The sequence below is a fragment of the Panthera onca genome, chromosome D4 (assembly GCF_046562875.1).
Source record: "Panthera onca isolate mPanOnc1 chromosome D4, mPanOnc1 haplotype 2, whole genome shotgun sequence".
NCBI classification, from domain to species: Eukaryota; Metazoa; Chordata; class Mammalia; order Carnivora; family Felidae; genus Panthera; species Panthera onca.
The window spans coordinates 5,678,223-5,695,891 of record NC_138351.1 but is presented as its reverse complement, the minus strand read 5'-3'; the positions used below and the strand labels follow the sequence as shown (position 1 = coordinate 5,695,891).

Sequence of the window (17,669 nt, the reverse complement as noted above, 5' to 3'; positions counted from 1 at the left end):
AATTGACTCGATCTGATTTCAAAGCTCCTTGGGAAAGATATCCTGGATTCGTTGTGACATTGGGTGGGTGAGTGCTGTCCGTGTTCGGCATCGTGGCGGGAGGGGCCCTGGTCTGAGACTGAGCGTCGCTCACCGAGAAAAGACGCAGGTGCCTTAGGTGCACCGTCTCCCGGAGGGCGAGACCCACGCTGCTGCTGCTGCTGCTGGGTGTGCCCCGAGAGACCCAGTTTGTGTCTGTGTGTGTGACATAGTCGTGCAGGAACCTAGTTCTTCCTCGTCGTCTTCCTCCAGTGCCAGGGGGCACCGAGCTCGTCCGCCTGGCTGAAGTCGCGCCACGGGTGTGGGGGAGGGGTGCGTGCAGCGGTCCCTTCGAGGCAGGTGGGGGCGTCGCGTGTCACTGCCACACTCCAGTGTGGCACAGAACCTAGGTGAGGCCTCGCCGTGGAGGGGCTGGGACACGCCTCCAGCCGGGCAGCCTCCTCGTTACATAATTGTTCAAATGAAGATGTTACTGGAAATAATTTCCTGGCGTAGCAGCGTCAGCGTGTGGGGAAGACAGCCGGGAAATCTCTTCCGTCTTCTATTTGTACTTCCATTTCTAGGCCTTCGTGTGGTTTTTTTTTTCACTTAAACAATTAGGTGTTTTTATTTAAGGGAACACTTTTATTCCTTAGCTAGCTTAGAAGTTAAGTGATTTTTATTGGAAACAGACAACAGAGCTGGTGTCCGAGCATCTTAAGCTGGAAAAGATCTGCAAAATCGTTTATTCCAGCATTGCGGCCGTTTAGAAGCAGCACACAAAGTTCAGAGAGGCTGCCTGACTTCCTGACAGTCACACAGCTCGTTAATTTCAGCCTATGGCCAGAAACCCAAGTATCCTGACTGCGAGTCCTTATGGGAAGATCAGAGACATCAAGAGCGCAGATCAGCCTCCCTCTTTGCCCCAGTCTAGTGCAAACACGGTTGGTTTGCTTGGTTTTTATTGGTAGGGAATTACTTCCTAGAGATATAGTATTAGAAAACTAGAAAAGGCATTTTTTATGGGGTTGTTTGCTGTTATCTGATCAACAGTATTTTCTATGATTTGCTTGCTGGGGTAAAAAAAAAAAATAGTTTTCTTACAAGCTTCTCTTTCTTGTGGATTTTATTTGCACGTGTGGCCTTGGCCCCTGCTTCGGAGTTCATTTCAGAGGATAGATAGCAGATTTAATGCCAAATCAAGTCACGAAAAAAAAAATGTTTCAGCTTTTCCAAACCAGTTTTTCCAGAGCTGGTAGAATAGCCCAGCCAGCTTTCTGTTTGGATCACCTAGTAGGTTGTCACGTGCTCCCAAACGTGAGGTCTGTAGTGGATGGTTTGTAAGTTAATATTCTTGATTGAATAATTCAGCCCATGCTATAAACTTCAGAAGGTTTATGTAGAGAGTCAAAGGCTTCTCCCCGCCATTGTCTCTACCCCACAGAAGACAGCTGCTGTCAGTAGTTAGCTGCTTGTTCATTCTTCCAGAGACCTGTTTCGGCAAATGCAAACCCCTTCCGTACACACATTTCCCCAAACCAATGGTGGCATACCCCGCACGTGCTCCGTGCCTCGCAGTTGGAGTGATTTTGTTGGAACTTTAAACTGGATTTGGATTTTCAGGGGTCTGAGTGGGTCCCCAGGGGCAGAGTAATGCGCACATCTGTGTGTCACCCCCTCTGTACTGTGCGTCCTCGGCCGGGTCTCCCGGGTCGTAACTAGCGGAAGGTTCGGACGGACGGCGGCGTCAGTGCGGAGGCTGGAGGCGGGCTGGCAGGGCTTGCGGTGTGATGGCCTTGTGACAGCACCCGGGTCCTAGTGCGCTGTCCTTCTGGTAAGCTGATGTCGTTCCTCCTTCACAGGCGCCCGCGCCTGTCACCTCTGTTCTTTCTCGTGTGGCTATTGTCCACGTTTTCACGTTCTGGTTTTCCGACAGGATAGTTTATATGTCATTATTATTTTTTTAAATTTTATTTTAGAGAGAGAGCATGAGTGGGAGAGTGGGGGAGAGAGAGAGATTGAGAATCCCCAGCCACATGCTCAGCATGGAGCCCGACACGGGGCTTGATCCCATGGCCCTGGGATCGTGACCTAAGCCGAAATCAAGAGTTGGACACTTACCTGAATGAGCCACCCAGATGTCCCTGACAGTATGTTTTTTATATTTTTCCTTATTCTGGAAGGAGTTGCTTATATTACAGTTATATTAAATTACCTTGAAATTTCAGTGTTGGGTACAGAGAAGGTACTTAAGGTAAGTGAAGGCTAAATTTTAAATCTCTAGAATAAACCTCCACAATTAAGTTATTCTGAATATTTATGGTATATTTACCCTTTGCTCTGACCAACAAAGCAAACTGAGGACCCCTTTCCTCTCATTTGAAGTTGCTTGTGCGCCCCTGTGGCCGAAGGCCTCTTTCCCTGGGCCCCCAGAAAGTTATTTTTAATTTCATCCTTTTTTTCCCCCTGGAAATAACACATTCAGATGTCTGTTTTTAAAGATGAAAATACTTCTTTGTTGAGCTCTTTCCTCAGTTTTTCAAAAATAAACGTAAATCACTTGTAAATCTCCTTTATGTTATAAATTATAATTTTCTTTTTAATGTTATATTCTTTTTAATTATTATATCATAGTAACATATTAGATGATTAATACAGAAAAAAAATCAACAACAGAAAAAATCAAACATACAAATCAAACATCATCTAGTTTTTTAGGCTGGATGTTGTCCTGCCTCTGGCAAGTGGTACTCAGCAAGTTCTTATCATCCTAAGGACCAGTGATGACAAGTCTCCCCACCTTCCCCTTTATTGTTTGAATGTGTGTTTGAGAACAGAGCCAGTGGATTTGTCAGGTTGTAGAGTGCACATCCCTTCCTCTAGGGCTGATGAGGTCCCCTGCACTCTGATGCTTTCTCTTATCCAACTTCTCTGTTTGTTTTCTTTGAATAGGCTCAGATCTCATTGGCCTGAGGTTTATCGCTGGTTTCCCAGAATCTGCTTTGCATATACAATGCCTGCTTGGCTCTTTGCTCTTCAACTAAATCAAAACAATTAGTGGCAGCGTTTCATGGCGAGGGATAATTGTGTTCTAGAGCCAATCGTAAACAAGTAAATCGTTCGTTTATTTTTCAAAATATTTTCTTGCTTTGTTTCAAAGCCGTCAGCTGAACCCTGACTGCATGTTTTATCGGGAAGAAGACTTGGTCATAAAATTCCTACATATGCCACTTCTTTTTAGCAGCCGGTCTGGGATTGATTGTTTTTGCAGTGTAGGAGGGGAACAATCCTTGTTTGCACAGCTTAGAACATTTTGGTAAGAATCACAGAAGATACTGCATGTGAAAACATTGTGGAAAACGTTCAGCACTGTATTTATGTTGTAATGAGTGCATAACTGATATTATTTGTACTTTTAAGAAAAGTCCAAGTCTCGAGGGATTTAAAAAAAAAAAAAAAAAGTGTGAAGCACAAAAGTATAGAAGCCTTAAGAAAAAATGTAGTTGTTTTTAAACTGTTCTAAAGTTGACTGTTTTATAGTCTTTCCTTTGGAAAACAACCCAGAAAGCTGTTCTAGCTCTTATTAGAATAAAACAGGGGATCCTGTATAATTGGAAAACAGAAAAGTGCCTGTAACGTGATAGTTCTTAAACATCCGGGGTTTGGACAACTCAAGTAGAAGAGTGTAACTGCTTTTTTCTTTTTAAAAGGAAACCTCTTTTTATTCTACGAATACTGGTTTACCTGTACAAGCGCTTAAACGGCTTATCGGTTTTTGCATGCCAGGCCTTCTCCTGAGTGTTCACGGGCCGTGACTCGTGGTTCTGGTAACGATCCTTTGAGGCAGGTCCGACTGTGACCTGTTTGACAGAGGAGGGCTGGAGAGGCACAGGGCAGTGTCAGGCCTGCCCTGGGTCCCCACCTGGGGAGAGGCGGGAGGCCAGAGCCGGAGCCCCCTGGGAGGACTGCTGCGGCCAGGCCCCACCCTGGGTGCCAGGCATCCTGTCCCGGCCCTGCGTCCCATCTCTAGGTTTCTGGTTCCGGGGCAGGTGCTAGAAAGGGCAGCGGGCGCGGGGAGGGCCCACGGGCTCTCTGGGCACCCGCCTCCGTGGTCGTCCCCACCGCGCTGGTTCCTAGCGGCGAAGCAGAGGATGTGCGCTTCGTCGCGCTCCTTGTAAACCGGTGGCACCAGCGGGTGGACTGGATCGTCCGCACGGAGGACAGACGTCGGGAGCGGGAGAGCACGGCCCTTTTCCTGTTTGCTGCCTCCCCTCCCTGTGTCTCACGACGTAGCTCTCACACATCAAGGGCAGCTGTCCGTACCCACCTGTCACAAAACCTGCTTTGCAAGGCTGCCGGCGGCAAAAACCCAGTGTCTTTAGGTAAAGACCGGAAGAGGAAAAGGCCGGTCTTTTTCAAACTTTTGGGAAAGACGAGAATCAGTAAGTCATTGACTTCTTGTGGAGAATTTTCTTAACCACGTTACGGCAGTGACATAAAAACGGTCATGAGTATACACAGCGTTTTCTACCATACAGTTTTCATCAGCTGGGGTAACTAACTCTTAGAGCCCTGAAAGTAAGCCAAGATTGTTTTACTTTCTCGTCGCTAATCGGTGAAAAAAAATGAGCCATTTAAAGTGGAGTCTACAGAATGATTTATGGTCCTTTTTGTAGTTGGCAAAAACGTTTGTGTCCATAGCATGTTTTTTCCCTTTGAAATGGACCTGGTGAGTGAGAGCAGTTCACTGTGGCTCGGCTTATCCATCTGCTAAATGGGGACGATGCGGGGCAGACTTGGGATTCGTCGGAGGCCTCCTGCGGGGACCCGCCCTGTTCTGATCAGAAGCGGGGGTGGCGGGGACTTGCCTGCAGGGCAGGAGCCACAGCTCTAGGGATGAGGGAGGCACCCGCGCTCCGCGTGGGGGGGCCTGTTCTCGAGCGTTTGGCCGCCTGCCTCTCTCTTGTCCGATTGAGAGATCCCACTGGCAGCGTCTCGTCGCGGGCGGCGCCAGGGTCAGGGTCGTGTCCTCGGACCCTGGTGTGGACGTCACAGACCTTGTGCTTGAAGAGCTCAGCACCCTGTCGATACCATTTCGATCAAATGGGAGGCGGTCTTCTTAATGTTACTGTAAGATTCCACGCTGACTGGCTGAACGTTCGTGTCGTGGAATGTCTGCTCTATCGAATGGCGGTAACCTTTTGGTAATGGAAATCAGACGGCCCTTCGTGTGCTTTTTGTGACAGGCCCTGTGGGGGTACGTTTTACCTGCAAATAGGAAGAAGCGGGTTTCGTTTTTTTGTCATCACTTGAGTGGAGCGGGAGAGACCGTTCGTGTTCACAGTTCGGTAGCATCGTCTAAGAAGCACGTGCATCCGGGGGCTTCAATTTATTTTCTTCTCTGGGTACTGCTCCATTCTCGAATTCCTCACTCTGCGTCTCTGGCCGTCAAATTGGGGTTTGGTGGGGGGCACCTGTGTCCTGCCATCCCCTCACTCAGTAGCTGGCTCCCACCCCATCCCTCATCCCCAGCCCAGCGTTCTCGGTCTTCAGTCCGAAATCACGGCGCGTGTGTGGTACTGGTGAGTACAGAGGGGGCTGAGGGCACGAACCTTCTGCCCCGGGCGTGGAGCTCCCCTGTGCCAGCCGCACCCTGCCTCTCCTGGAGGTGTCGCTTTGTCAGGTGCCAGAAACCCTGTATTTCTCCCCGATCCTGTGCTCGTCAGACCACCTGTCTTTTTGTGATAGTCACTGCATTTTTTTTTTTTTAACGTTTATTTATTTTTGAGACAGAGAGAGACAGAGCATGAACAGGGGAGGGTCAGAGAGAGAGAGGGAGACACAGAAGCAGAAGCAGGCTCCAGGCTCCGAGCTGTCAGCACAGAGCCTGACGCAGGGCTCGAACTCACAGACCGCGAGATCATGACCTGAGCCGAAGTCGGATGCTTAACCGACTGAGCCACCCAGGCGCCCCAGTCACTGCATGTTTGATAAACGAATGAGAAGATTATTGGACACCCCCCGTCTTTTAAAAATATAACCCGTTGTGAAGTTGAAACTTCTTTCATTCTTAATTTTCTTTGACTAATTAAAAAGCATCACAATAAGGTTAGTGTGTCCCTAATCGACCAGTGAGTGGGTTTACAGATTTGAGACACTTTATTCAGATGTGCCAAGAAGTTGATTCCGTATTTCTTATAGCTACACTAACTTAGCTCACTTATTCCTGTCTGGAAGGTGGTGGAAGCCTTACCCTGACCATTCACTGTGTGTCTTATCCCTTATGGTGGGAGTATTCAGTCCGGTCAGGCTTGAACCAGCTAGGGTAAATCCTGTCTGGCGGGTCTCAGTCGCTCAGGCTTCGTGTCTCCCCACTTCTCACGTGTCTCTGTGGGGCACCCCTCCTACTCCCTGCTCTCCGGGAGACCCGTGGTCGGTGGAGGGCAGGCCCCTGGAGTGATGCTCCCCGCACGCGGCCTTGACATGGTCTGGGATAGCTCTGTCGGGCCATCCGCCCTCTGCGGCACCCTCGCCGGGACCCGTCTGGATCCCCCGCCACTGCCCGGAGTGCCAGGTCCCCTGAGCCATGTGCCAGTGTTCCCCTTCGTGGCCTCTCAGTCTGCCTTTCCTACCTCCGATTTCCCTTTCTCCCCTGAAGCTCCGGGGCTGGCGGGCCTGGCCACATGCTTCCTGTAGCACTCCTGTGCTTGCACGGGGCACGCGGCGGGACTGATTCCTTCTCCAGACCTGGGTCCTGCTGTAGTTAAAAGAGCTAAAGGAAATTTGAAAAGTCCTCTTCTCTCCCAGCTAATGCCTCATTTGGGGGCCCCAGGGCAAAGCTGGTTAGTGCACTGTTGCTTCTAGACCTCGCTGGGCCCTCCATGCCGGGGCCTTCAGCCTCGTGGCAGGGCCAGGGAAGGTGAGTGGCCCTGAGAAGCAGGGCAGGGAGGAGAGAGGTACCAGTGTAGCGAGCACAGTGTGTTCCCACCTTAACCAACATTCTTCTCTAGCGGCTCCTATAGAACACCGCGTTTCTCTTTGTGCCATACGTTTGAAGTCCCCGGTCCGCTTAAATAGAAATCCAAACAGAAAAGTCAGTGCTGCGGAGTGATAGCAGGTGCACAGGGAAGTCCCAATAAGCTAGTAGACGAGGGGGCACCGCCTTGATTGGAGTACGTGGGTTCTTTGACGTTTCCTTTTTGAAGCTGGCTAACGCTTGTCCTGATGTCCGGCGTGTACCTTCTGCTAACACGCAAAAAAGGCTTTCATAGATTCACGTGTCGCACATTGGTGAAGCCTCGGTGCGGTTGGCTGAGAGAAGTCAGAGCAGTGGTCGCTGGGCCTCGAATCCCCGCGCTGGCTGACACAGAAGCGAAACCCAGCGTTGGAGCTGCCCCCCAGCACGCTTCGGGGACAGAGGCGTAGCTGATCCCATTCCGATTTCAGAAATCGTTTCGGCCCAGAGTTATCTAAACGGATCTCCCATCATTTATAACTCAGAAGCAGTTTCGTTTTGCCCGTAAGGTGACGGTATCGTTAACGAGACTTAATAAACTGAACTTACTTTCTCTCCCTTCTGCTTAAAGAAGAGGAATTAGAAGGTGTCTTAACCATTTAACGTCTTGCTGTAGATGTGCACTTGGACCTGGAAGACCGCCTGGCAAAGTTCATGCAGACGGAAGAAGCCATTATCTACTCGTACGGATTTGCCACCATCGCCAGTGCCATTCCTGCGTACTCCAAGAGAGGGGACATTGTGTTTGTGTGAGTAACTTTTACCCACGTTTCTGGGCAGACTTCCTTTGGGAATGACGTTGATCCTCCCGGAGGATGCCTTTGTTGGAGGTTTTCTGCCTGAGATAATCCTGACTTTTTATTGGGTAAAGAAATATATAGTAACTTCAGCGAGGTGATTGTACGCAATTGACGAGACTGTCCCTGTAAGGATGCCTAAAGCGTTTTTAATTATTGATTTTATTTATTGACGTCCACAAGGCCAAGCTTGCCACGGGTGAGGCCAGCGATCTCTCTTCTCTCTGCGGTTCGGTGACAGGACGGTAGTGTTCTTGAAGGGTCCGTGATCACCACCCACCTGGTTGCTCAAACTACTACTGCATTCAAGATTACCTTTCCAGGCTCATTTTGTACACTTTTCCTCAGGCATTCGTGCTGTAGCCTTGTCAGCCTCCCGTGCTAGTGTCCTCTCACCACGGGGCCTTTGCACACGCCAGTCCTGTGCCTAGAACATTGCTGCTCCTCTCTGCTCCTGCTCACCCTGCACATGCCTCGCCTCTGTGGGGAAGCCCTCCCCAGCCTCTCAGACCAGGCCGAGGCCTCCCGCCGCATGGGAGAAGATCCTGGAGCCAGAGGAGTCTGGTGTTTGTGTGATCCATGATCACGTGGGTACTCACACCGCCCCTCAGAGTCCCTGTGCTTCTCCGGCCCCCCGCACGCACACGTGGGCACCCGCACCGCGCCCCCCGCCCCTCTTCCCCGTGGCCCTTCCAGCGGGGTGTACGAGTGCGTCGCCTCCCCTGGCGTTTGCCGTTGGTCGTGCTCGGTGAGCACCAGCTCGGTAAGCGAACGAACAGAGGTCGGAGCTTAGAAGAGGGTCCGAGTGACGAGGCTTCGGGGCCCAGCCTCCTGTGGCGCCCGCACCGCCCCGCGGCCTCTCCCTGGGGGGACTCACGCGGCGGCACTGGCCCTGCCCGGGCTCCCGGACAAGTGTGCCTTTCCTCCCCACAGCCTGCGGCAGCCGGGGCACCGGCCTGTGGCCGCGTCAGGGTGAGGGTTTCCCGACCTGACTGTGGAAGCAGGGGATTTATGAACGTCGTATCCGTAGTGAGAGAGTCAGACTCCTCACAGCTTGAGAGCTGCCGATTTAAACCGTAGCCCTAGGTTTCTAGTAAAAGCCTAGGTGTGGCAAGTACGGTGTCATCCAGCCTCACTTTGAATCCTTTTGTGAATCCTAAGCCCCAAAAAAGCTGCAGCTGAACTTGTGGGATTCCTCCGTCAGGTCCCAAATCCTGTGCTTTTCATGGCCGCCAAACCCAGGCTGCGTTCACGTCCAGCTGCCCTGCCCAGTGGCTTAGAGCTTCAGTTTCTAGTCAGTGAGGCAACTTAATGATTCTCCCATACATGAGGTCAAGTGTCTCTGTCTTCAAGTATTTCATAATTTCAAGTATTCTGTCCGGAATTCACTCGGAAGCAGGAACACTAGAGGCGGTGTTCAGTAAATTATTCGACAAATTGTTTTTGATAAATTCTTACGCGTAGATCATATGTCCAGGGCTGTATTTCTTCTTTTTAGTAAACGCTAATAAAGCTTCACCGGTAGTAGGCTCAGCACGGTGGCTGTTCACGTTCTTAAGTCTGTGCCCGTCACTCTGCTGAGTCTGTGTGCACATTACTTCGTGTATCCGTTTTTTATATATCTAAATGTTTTATTTTAGACAGAGAGAGAGTGTGTGCACATGAGCAGGAGAGAGGGGCGGAGGGGGGGAGGGAGGGAGAGGGAGAGAGAGAGAGACAGAGACAGAGAGAGAAAGAGAGAGAGAACCCCAAGCAGGCCGATGTGGGGCTCTATCCCTTGACCCTAGAGTCATGACCTGAGTTGAACTCTTAGAGTTGGACGCTCACTGACTGAGCCACCCAGGCTCCTCTCGTGTACCCTGACGTAATCGTACATTCACAGACACTTACGACAAATAATACGGAGATTCTGTGTGCCCTTTACTCGGTCTCCCCCAGTGGTTACTTCACAGCTGGGATGTTGGCATTGAAAAAGTCAAGATACAGAGCATTTCCACCACCACAAGGGTCCCTCATGTCACCACACCCCTGCCCCCCCACCCCTCACCCCCCACTTCTTGCCCCCTGGCAACCACTAATCTCTTCTCCCTTTCTGTAACGTTGTCTTTTCAAGACTGTTGTACAAGTGCAGTCATACGGTAGGTAGCGTTTGGGGATCGGCTTTTTTCACTCAGCGTTAATTCTCCAGAGACCCACCCACATCGCGTGGATCAGGAATTCATTCCTTTTGGTTACAGGGTCGTATCCTGTGGTACAGAGGCGCCGTAGTCGGCTGAACCACTCGCCTATTAGGACATCTCAGTTTCCAGTTTGGGGCTCTAACAGATAACGCTACTATGAACATTTCTGTACAGGTTTTTCTGGGAAAATAGGTTTCATTTCCCTGGGCTCTATGCCGCCCAGTTCAGCTGCTGGGTCACGTGGTATTGCAGATTTAGTTTTTTAGGAAATTGCCAAACTTGTTTTCCAGGGTGGCCGTACCATTTTACATTCCCATAGATAGTATATAAATGGTCAGGTTTCTCCACATCCTCAGAAGCATTTGGTATTGTCACTATTTTTTTTTTTTTTTTAATTTTAGCCATTCTGACAAGTGTGTAGAGATACCTTACTGTGGTTTTAGTTTACATTTCCTTCCTTGATGGCTAGTGATGTTTACTTTTTTCAGACTTTAGTCTTGGCATCAGGAGACCACTTCATAAAATCTATTGGGAAGTATTCCCTCTTGTATTTTCTGGAGGCATTATATAAGGTTGTTGTTAATTCCTTATTTGGTAGAATTCTCCAGTAAAACCAACTGGGCCCGGAGATTTAATTTTTGGAAGTATTTTAAATATGAAATCAATTGTTTAGTACTTACAAAGCTGGTCAAATTATCAGTGTCCCTTTGGTGAGTTGGGGTGGTTTGTGTTTTTCAAGGAATTGGTACATTTCTTCTCAGTCATCAAACATATGTATGTCGCATTCTTCTTAATATATCCTTATTCTTCTAACGTCTGCAGAGCCTGAAGTGATGACCCATTTCATTCCTGTCTGGTAATCTGTCTACTCTCTTCCTAGGCAGTTTTGCTAGAGATGGTCCATTCTATTTATCTTTTCAAAGAATCAGCTCTTTGTCTTACTGACTTTTCTCTGTTGTCTTGTTCGTTTCAGCCCTATCGATTTCTTGCATTACTTCCTGCCTTCTGCTCTCTTGGTTTCCTTTGCTCATCATCTAGGTTCTTCAGTTGGGAATTTTGATTGTTGACTTGAATCTTCCCTCTTTTCTGATACATTAGTGCTCTGCATTTCCCTCTCCAGTACTACTCTGGTCTTGCCCCACACATTTTGATGTGTTTATTTTCATTTTCATTGAGTTCAACGTATTTTATTTTACCTTAGACTCTCTGACCCACAAATTATTTAGAAGCTGTGTTTAGCTTCCAAGTGTTTGGAGATTTGAAATTTGTTGCAGTTTGTGTTATGACTCGTGATGTGGTCTATATAGGAATATGTTCCCCGGTCACTTGAGAATATTCTGCCGTTGCTCGGTGGACTATTTTATAAATAAATGCCAGTTAGATCCCATTAGTTGACGACGTTGTTGAGATCGGATCTAACCTTACCCGTGGTTTTCTGTATGGTAGTTCTACGGTTTTTGTGGTTGTGATTTGTCTATTTTTCCTTTCACTTTTATCACTGTTTGCTTCTCATCTTTTGTAGCTGTCGTTCGGCACGTATTCAAGATAAGTTTTCTTGGGTAATTGATCCTGGTTATCATTGTATAATGTTCTTCTTGGTCTCTGATCATTTTCCTCGTTCCAAAGTCTGATTTGAAAGATATTAACATAGACACTTCTGCTTTCTCTGGTGAATGTTTGCGTGCTGTATTTATCGTATGTAATATGTATACTTTCACTACGACATTATTATTGTATATTCTTTTATAGGCGGGATATTGTTGGGTCATGTTTAATAACACCCTGCCAGTCTCTCTTTCAATTGTGTATTTTGGTGCTCGCTTCGGCAGCACATGTACTGAAGTTGGAACGATACAGAGAGGATTAGCCCGGCCCCTGTGCTCGGAGGACACACACAGTCGTGAAGCGTTCCGTGTTTTTTATTAACGAGGGCACTTGTGATGTGCGCCAGGCGTTATATGTAAGTGGTGGATCACAAAGTTCTGTTCCTGAAGCCAATAGCACACTATATGTTAATTAACTTGAAGTTTTTTAAATCTTGTAAAGAAAAAAAAATTGTGTATTTTGGCCATTTACATTTAAAATCATTATTGCATTTCTTATGGCGTTTTATTTTTTGTTTCTTATTTGTTATCTTTTTTTTTGTCTGTTTTCTTTTTCCTTCTTTTCTGGGAGTTAAGTGAACGTGTTTTATTTAGAATTCCATTTTTACTTACCCATGGTGTTTTTGAGTGTTTCGCTCTGCATAGTTTTTGTTTGTTTGTTTTTAGTCATTGCTCTGAATATGACATTATGTACACACATAAGTTATCACATTGCCAGTCTCATCATTTTACCAGTTCAAGTAGAGAAACCGGTACCTTCCTTTACATTTCTCTGCTCCTTGTTTATAATATAATTGTTCTATTTTTTTAATGTTATTTTTTTATTTATTTAGGGCTAGAAAAAGAGAGGCAGAATCCCAAGCAGGCTCCACACTGTCAGTGCAGAGCCCAGTGTGGGGCTCGAACTCACGAATTGTGAGATCATGACCTGAGCCGAAATCAGGAGTCGGATCCTTAACTGACTGAGCCACCCAGGCGTCCCTTTAATGTAATTGCTAAAGTATTTCTGGTATATACATTGAAAGCCATATCAGACAGTGTTGTAATTTTTTTTATGTTTGTTTATTTATTTTGAGAGAGAGAGAGAGAGAAGGAGGGAACTAGTGGGAGAGGGGCAGAGAATGAGGGGGAGAGAGAATCCCAAGCAGGCTCCGCGTTGTCAGCACAGAGCCCGACTTGGGGCTCCGTCTCTCTGTCTGAGAAATCATAACCTGAGCTGAAGTCAAGAGCCAGACAGACACGCAACCCAACTGAGCCACCTAGGTGCCTCTGGACAGTGTTGTAATTTTTACTTAAATCATCCAAAATAATTTAGAAAACTTCAGGAGGGTGACAAAACCCTAGTGTGCTTGTTCATACTTTTTACTTAGTGTTCTTTCTTGCTTCATGATAATCTAAGATTCTTCCTTTTGTTTTCTTTACTTATTTTTTCTAGGTAGAGAACTTGCTTTAGCCATTCCTTTAGGGGAGGTCCGCTGGGGGCAGATTCTCTTAGTTGTCCTTCAACTGAGAAAGCCTTGATTTCCCCTTCAGTCCTGAAGGATATCTGTGCTTGTTACAGAGTTCTTGGTTGACAGCTCTCTTCTTCCAAGTATTTGGAATATATTTTGGCACTTTTTTCTGGTCTCCATGGTTTCTGATGAGAAATCTGTCGCTCTGTTATTTTTCTCTTCTATGTAGAGTGTCATTTTAGGGGGCTGCGTTCAAGACTTTTTCTTGGTCATCAGTTTTCAGAAGCTTTACTATAATGTTGGTGTTTATTTCTTTGGGTTTACCCATATGAATTTCGCTCAGCTTTTTTTATTTAAAATTTTTTTTTAATGTTTATTCATTTTTGAGAGAGAGACAGAGCAGAGACAGAGCATGAGTGGGGGAGGGTCAGAGAGGGAGACACAGAATCCGAAGCAGGCTCCAGGCTCCGGCTGTCAGCACGGAGCCCGACGCGGGGCTCGAACTCCTGGACCGCGAGTTCATGACCTGAGCCGAAGTCGGACGCTTCACCGACTGAGCCCCCCAGGCGCCCCGCGCTCATCTTTTCCATAGGGTTCAGCTTCTTGCCAAATCTGCGTCCTTTGGGCATCCCCTGACGCAGTGTGGCGTCTTTTGTCGTGGCCCCACGGGTCCCTGAGGCTTGCCCTCTCTCGTCCGTTTTCTCTGCGGGTAGGTTTACACGGCTAGCTTCGGTTGTTACATCTGTCAGTTCTCTGATTCTTTCCTCCACCCCCGCCGCCAGTCTGCGGCTGAGCCCACCCACTGTGCTCTTCTTGAGGTTGCCGTGTTTTTCAGTTCTAGTATCTCTGCAGGACTCCGCCTCCTGTTTCTTTGCTCAGGTTTCTGGTTTTCACTTGTTCCGAGCATGTTCGTGAGTGCTCATTGAAGCATTTTTGTCCTGACTGCTCTAAAATTGTCATCCCTGACATCTGTCCTCTCCGGATTGACGTTTGTTGATTGTTTTCTTTCGTTCTGTTTGAGATCTCCTGGTTCTTGGTACGGCAAGTGATACTTGAAACCAGGACGATTTCATATTATGCTGTTACAGCCTGTGCTTTATTTAAACCTCATGTTGTAACGGGCTTTCTCTCCGTCAGTCTTCCGGTCGGGGCAGGGGGGCACTGCTGCCTCATCGCTGCCGGGTCCAAGTCCACGGTCCCCTTTCTGCCTCCATGGATGCCACAGTGGGGGCGTTTTCGTTTCTGCTGGTGTTGGTGAGAGTCCTGCTTTCCCTCAGGCCTCCTCTGACACGGCCGCCACGGCAGGATTCCCCACCCGCTCTCGCTTGGTACCACCTCGCAGGGATAAAAGTCCCGGCTCCCTTCTCCGATACCACCATGGCCATTGTTGGGGTGCCTTTTAGCTCCGTGAGGATCAGACTTTCGGGGCCCAGCTTTCCTGGGGTCCGGCTGCCGTCATTTCTACCTACCCGGCCGCCCCCTGTCCTGCCCTTTGGCTACAGAGCAGGCTTCTGTGAGCGCTTTTCGCCCGTGGCCCCGGCACCTGCGTGTGGCCGGCCTTGTCGGTTCCAGATGAGGGAGGGCCCCAGAGTCCTGTCGCGTCATCCTCGGGTCCTCGGCCTGTCTGCCATCTCTCTCCATCTTCCAGAGTCTCCTTGTGTTTGTTTTATACGTAATATCCGGTGTGGGGGTTGTACTTGGAAAGATAGGGAAGATAGGACTGTCCCATCTTGGCAGAACAAGTGTTATATATATTTTTATTTTTTTTATTTATTTATTTATTTTTTTTTTTTTAATTTTATTTTTTTTTAACGTTTATTTATTTTTGAGACAGAGAGAGACAGAGCATGAACGGGGGAGGGTCAGAGAGACAGGGAGACGCAGAATCCAAAGCAGACTCCAGGCTCCGAGCTGTCAGCACAGAGCCCGGCGCGGGGCTCCAACTCATGGACCTTGAGATCATCACCTGAGCCGAAGTCGGCTGCTTAACCGACTGAGCCACCCAGGCGCCCCTATATTTTTAAATACTATACCTTAATTTCAAAAGTGATTCCCTCCCTGATTAACTCCGTTTAGGAGATCTCACCAAAGTTTAATCTGCAGGACCCAGAGTTCTGCACTGAGTGGGATAGAGTCCACGATTCAGTATTACTTCTTGCAGCAGAGTTAACGGCAGAGTCTGTGCCACTCAAACCAGAGACGCCACTGGGGGGGGGGGGGGGGGGAGACCACCAGTGTTTCCTGTGTTTCTCAGAAAGAGAAAATTGCTGAGTAAACTGACGTGCCCCCCACAGTAGGCCGCACAGGAGGCTGGTTCTGGAGCGGTTACAGTGTGGCCAGGGCGCGCTTGGTGGAGTAGAGGTAGCGAGGCCGTTCCGAGAGAAGGACCCACGGAGATGGGCGCAGAGCGCGTGCGTCCAGGGCCCAGCGTGTTCTGTTCATCGGCCGTGCTCAGGCCGACGGGTAGGTGCTGGTCGGCCCAGAGCAGGCTCTCCTTTCCCGAGAATGGTGACGAGGCTGTTAAACCCCGGTTTGTGGGTCTCTCTTCCTTGCAGGGACAGAGCCGCGTGCTTTGCTATTCAGAAAGGATTACAGGCGTCACGTAGTGACATTCAGTTATTTAAGCATAACGACATGGCCGACCTGGAGCGACTACTGAAAGAACAAGAGATCGAAGATCAAAAGGTACGATTCTTTGCAAGAAAATTATACAGCTCTTTTGTGTTCGGTAACCGGCTAAATCATATATGAAACGGTAATTTGTCATGAAAACTTGCCTGCGGATCGCATTTGGATATGAAGTGAGGGCATTCCTGCTGATTAAATGTACTTCGTGTCGGAGAGCCGGGTCTGATTGTAATTGCCTCGTCGTTGCCGTAATTACAGCTGGCAAATTTGCGGGCAGGCAATCCAGGCAGCTTTCTAAAAGAGACAGAAACCGCGCGCCCTTGGCGGTGGGGGTGGGAGGGGCTCGCTCTCCACTCTGCAGAAATAACACCGGAGCTCATTAGGGTGGGAGCAGGGCGCACCTCGTGAATTCAAAATAGGTTTATTTATATCAGGATAAGTCACGTGTCCGGTAACTGGAAGAAACAGCGGCCCATCTTCATTTATGAAAGTGTGAACAGAGTGACTCTCTCCCTCCCGCACCTTCGCCCTGGAGCTCCGAGCAGCTCCTCCTGTGCGAGCCACCTGCCCCGCGCGACTTCCTTCCACACCGCAGCCCGTTTACACTGCCGCTTCGCAGGCACCTGCTTGTGCAGAGACCCTTGAGGGGTGGGGGGCCGGGGGCGGAACCGGCTCCTCGGCCTTCTGATCAGAGACGGCAACCAACGCGGCGGACGTACGCTCAGAGCGTCTCTGGCGGGATTGTCACTCACGGCCCCGCGATGGCGTGGAGGGGGACGCTGGTGCTGTCTGTGGTTCCGCGGTAGGGACCATCGTGCGCAGACCGCACGGAAGCCGCATCCTTCCTCGCAAACACCACTTGAAGAGGACTTTCCCGGTCCACCTCGGTCATTCCCAGGGTGCCTGCTAAGGAGTGCTCCCGCGTTCCTCAATTCTGTGTTAACTTTCATCCTTCCAGATACACGCATTGTTCCTTTAAGGTTCTGGCCTCCTTGTTCAGGGGACAGCCTGAGGAGCGGCCCCTCGTGAATATGCACTTGTCACGATGAAAGCGCATAGGCTCTAGGCTCTCGCTGGTTTATGCTGGATTGCTGCAGGCCGGGGCTTCTTGGCTGCAGGATTTAGAAAAATCTGTCGGGAAAGTCTTCAAGTGGAGAGCATTCCACTGATGAGTTTCTTTTGACAAATTGTAAAAAGGTGTCCCTTATTCTGATTCGGCAGTAGAATGCTACCCCACTGAAGAACACGGCCTCGGCAGTGTGACCAGCGAGCGAGTCCCCTGCAGCGTTTATTTTCTTAAGTTTGTACTAATTTGGAAAAGAGGTGGGGTGTGTGTGTGTGTGTGTGCACGCGCGCACGTGTTTTGTTAGATTTATAATCCTTGGAACTTTTTCTTATGAATAACAAGAAATAAAATTATCTTGAAATGTGTTTCTATTTTATAGTTTTACCCTTTTACTAATTAATTTATACCACATTTTCCCGACATGGGCAGGCTTTCTAAGTCACTTTACATTTTGGTATTTAGAAAGAATTTTTTTTCAGTTTCATTTTCACATAAATAATAAATGCTCAATGTGTGAAAAATTTCTTAGATACTTGTCTTTTATTTGAAAGTGACTTAAAACGTTTCATCCAGGTTCTTTTTGTCAACTTTGCAAATAGTTCATAGATGTTTTTTCATTCACTTCCGTATAAGGTTCTCTTGTTCCATATTCATTCTTCTTTTAAAAAAGGACAGTAGGCAAAAACAGCAGTTCTCAGAAGTACAAATAGATGTGAGCAAGTGAAAATTACTCAAGCCTTCCTAATAATTAGCAAAATTAGGCAAAGAGCCTTCACCTATCTGACCAGAGGACATTTTTCATGGTAATAATCTGTGTCAGCACTGGTCTGGGTGATCAAACAAAGGCCCTCCTATAACTCTGGGGAGAGTGCCCGTCAGGACACCTTTTCCAGAGGGTACATGGACAAAG

At 48.4% G+C, this 17,669-nt stretch overlaps 1 protein-coding gene and 1 non-coding gene across 3 annotated transcripts in view; both read left to right on the top strand.

Moving 5' to 3' along the window:
• SPTLC1 (serine palmitoyltransferase long chain base subunit 1) overlaps positions 1 to 17,669 on the top strand; it is a 54,139-nt gene that overhangs the window by 16,244 nt on the left and 20,226 nt on the right. For both annotated transcript variants that reach the window (XM_078436075.2, XM_078436074.2), the window contains exons 6-7: positions 7,650 to 7,782; positions 15,621 to 15,750. In XM_078436075.2, coding sequence (XP_078292201.2) covers positions 7,650 to 7,782; positions 15,621 to 15,750 — 263 coding nt within the window. The remainder of the gene's footprint in view (positions 1 to 7,649; positions 7,783 to 15,620; positions 15,751 to 17,669) is intronic.
• Positions 11,824 to 11,930, top strand: LOC132664012 (U6 spliceosomal RNA). Its single transcript, XR_009603383.1, has one exon. It is a non-coding gene; the product is annotated as a U6 spliceosomal RNA (small nuclear RNA).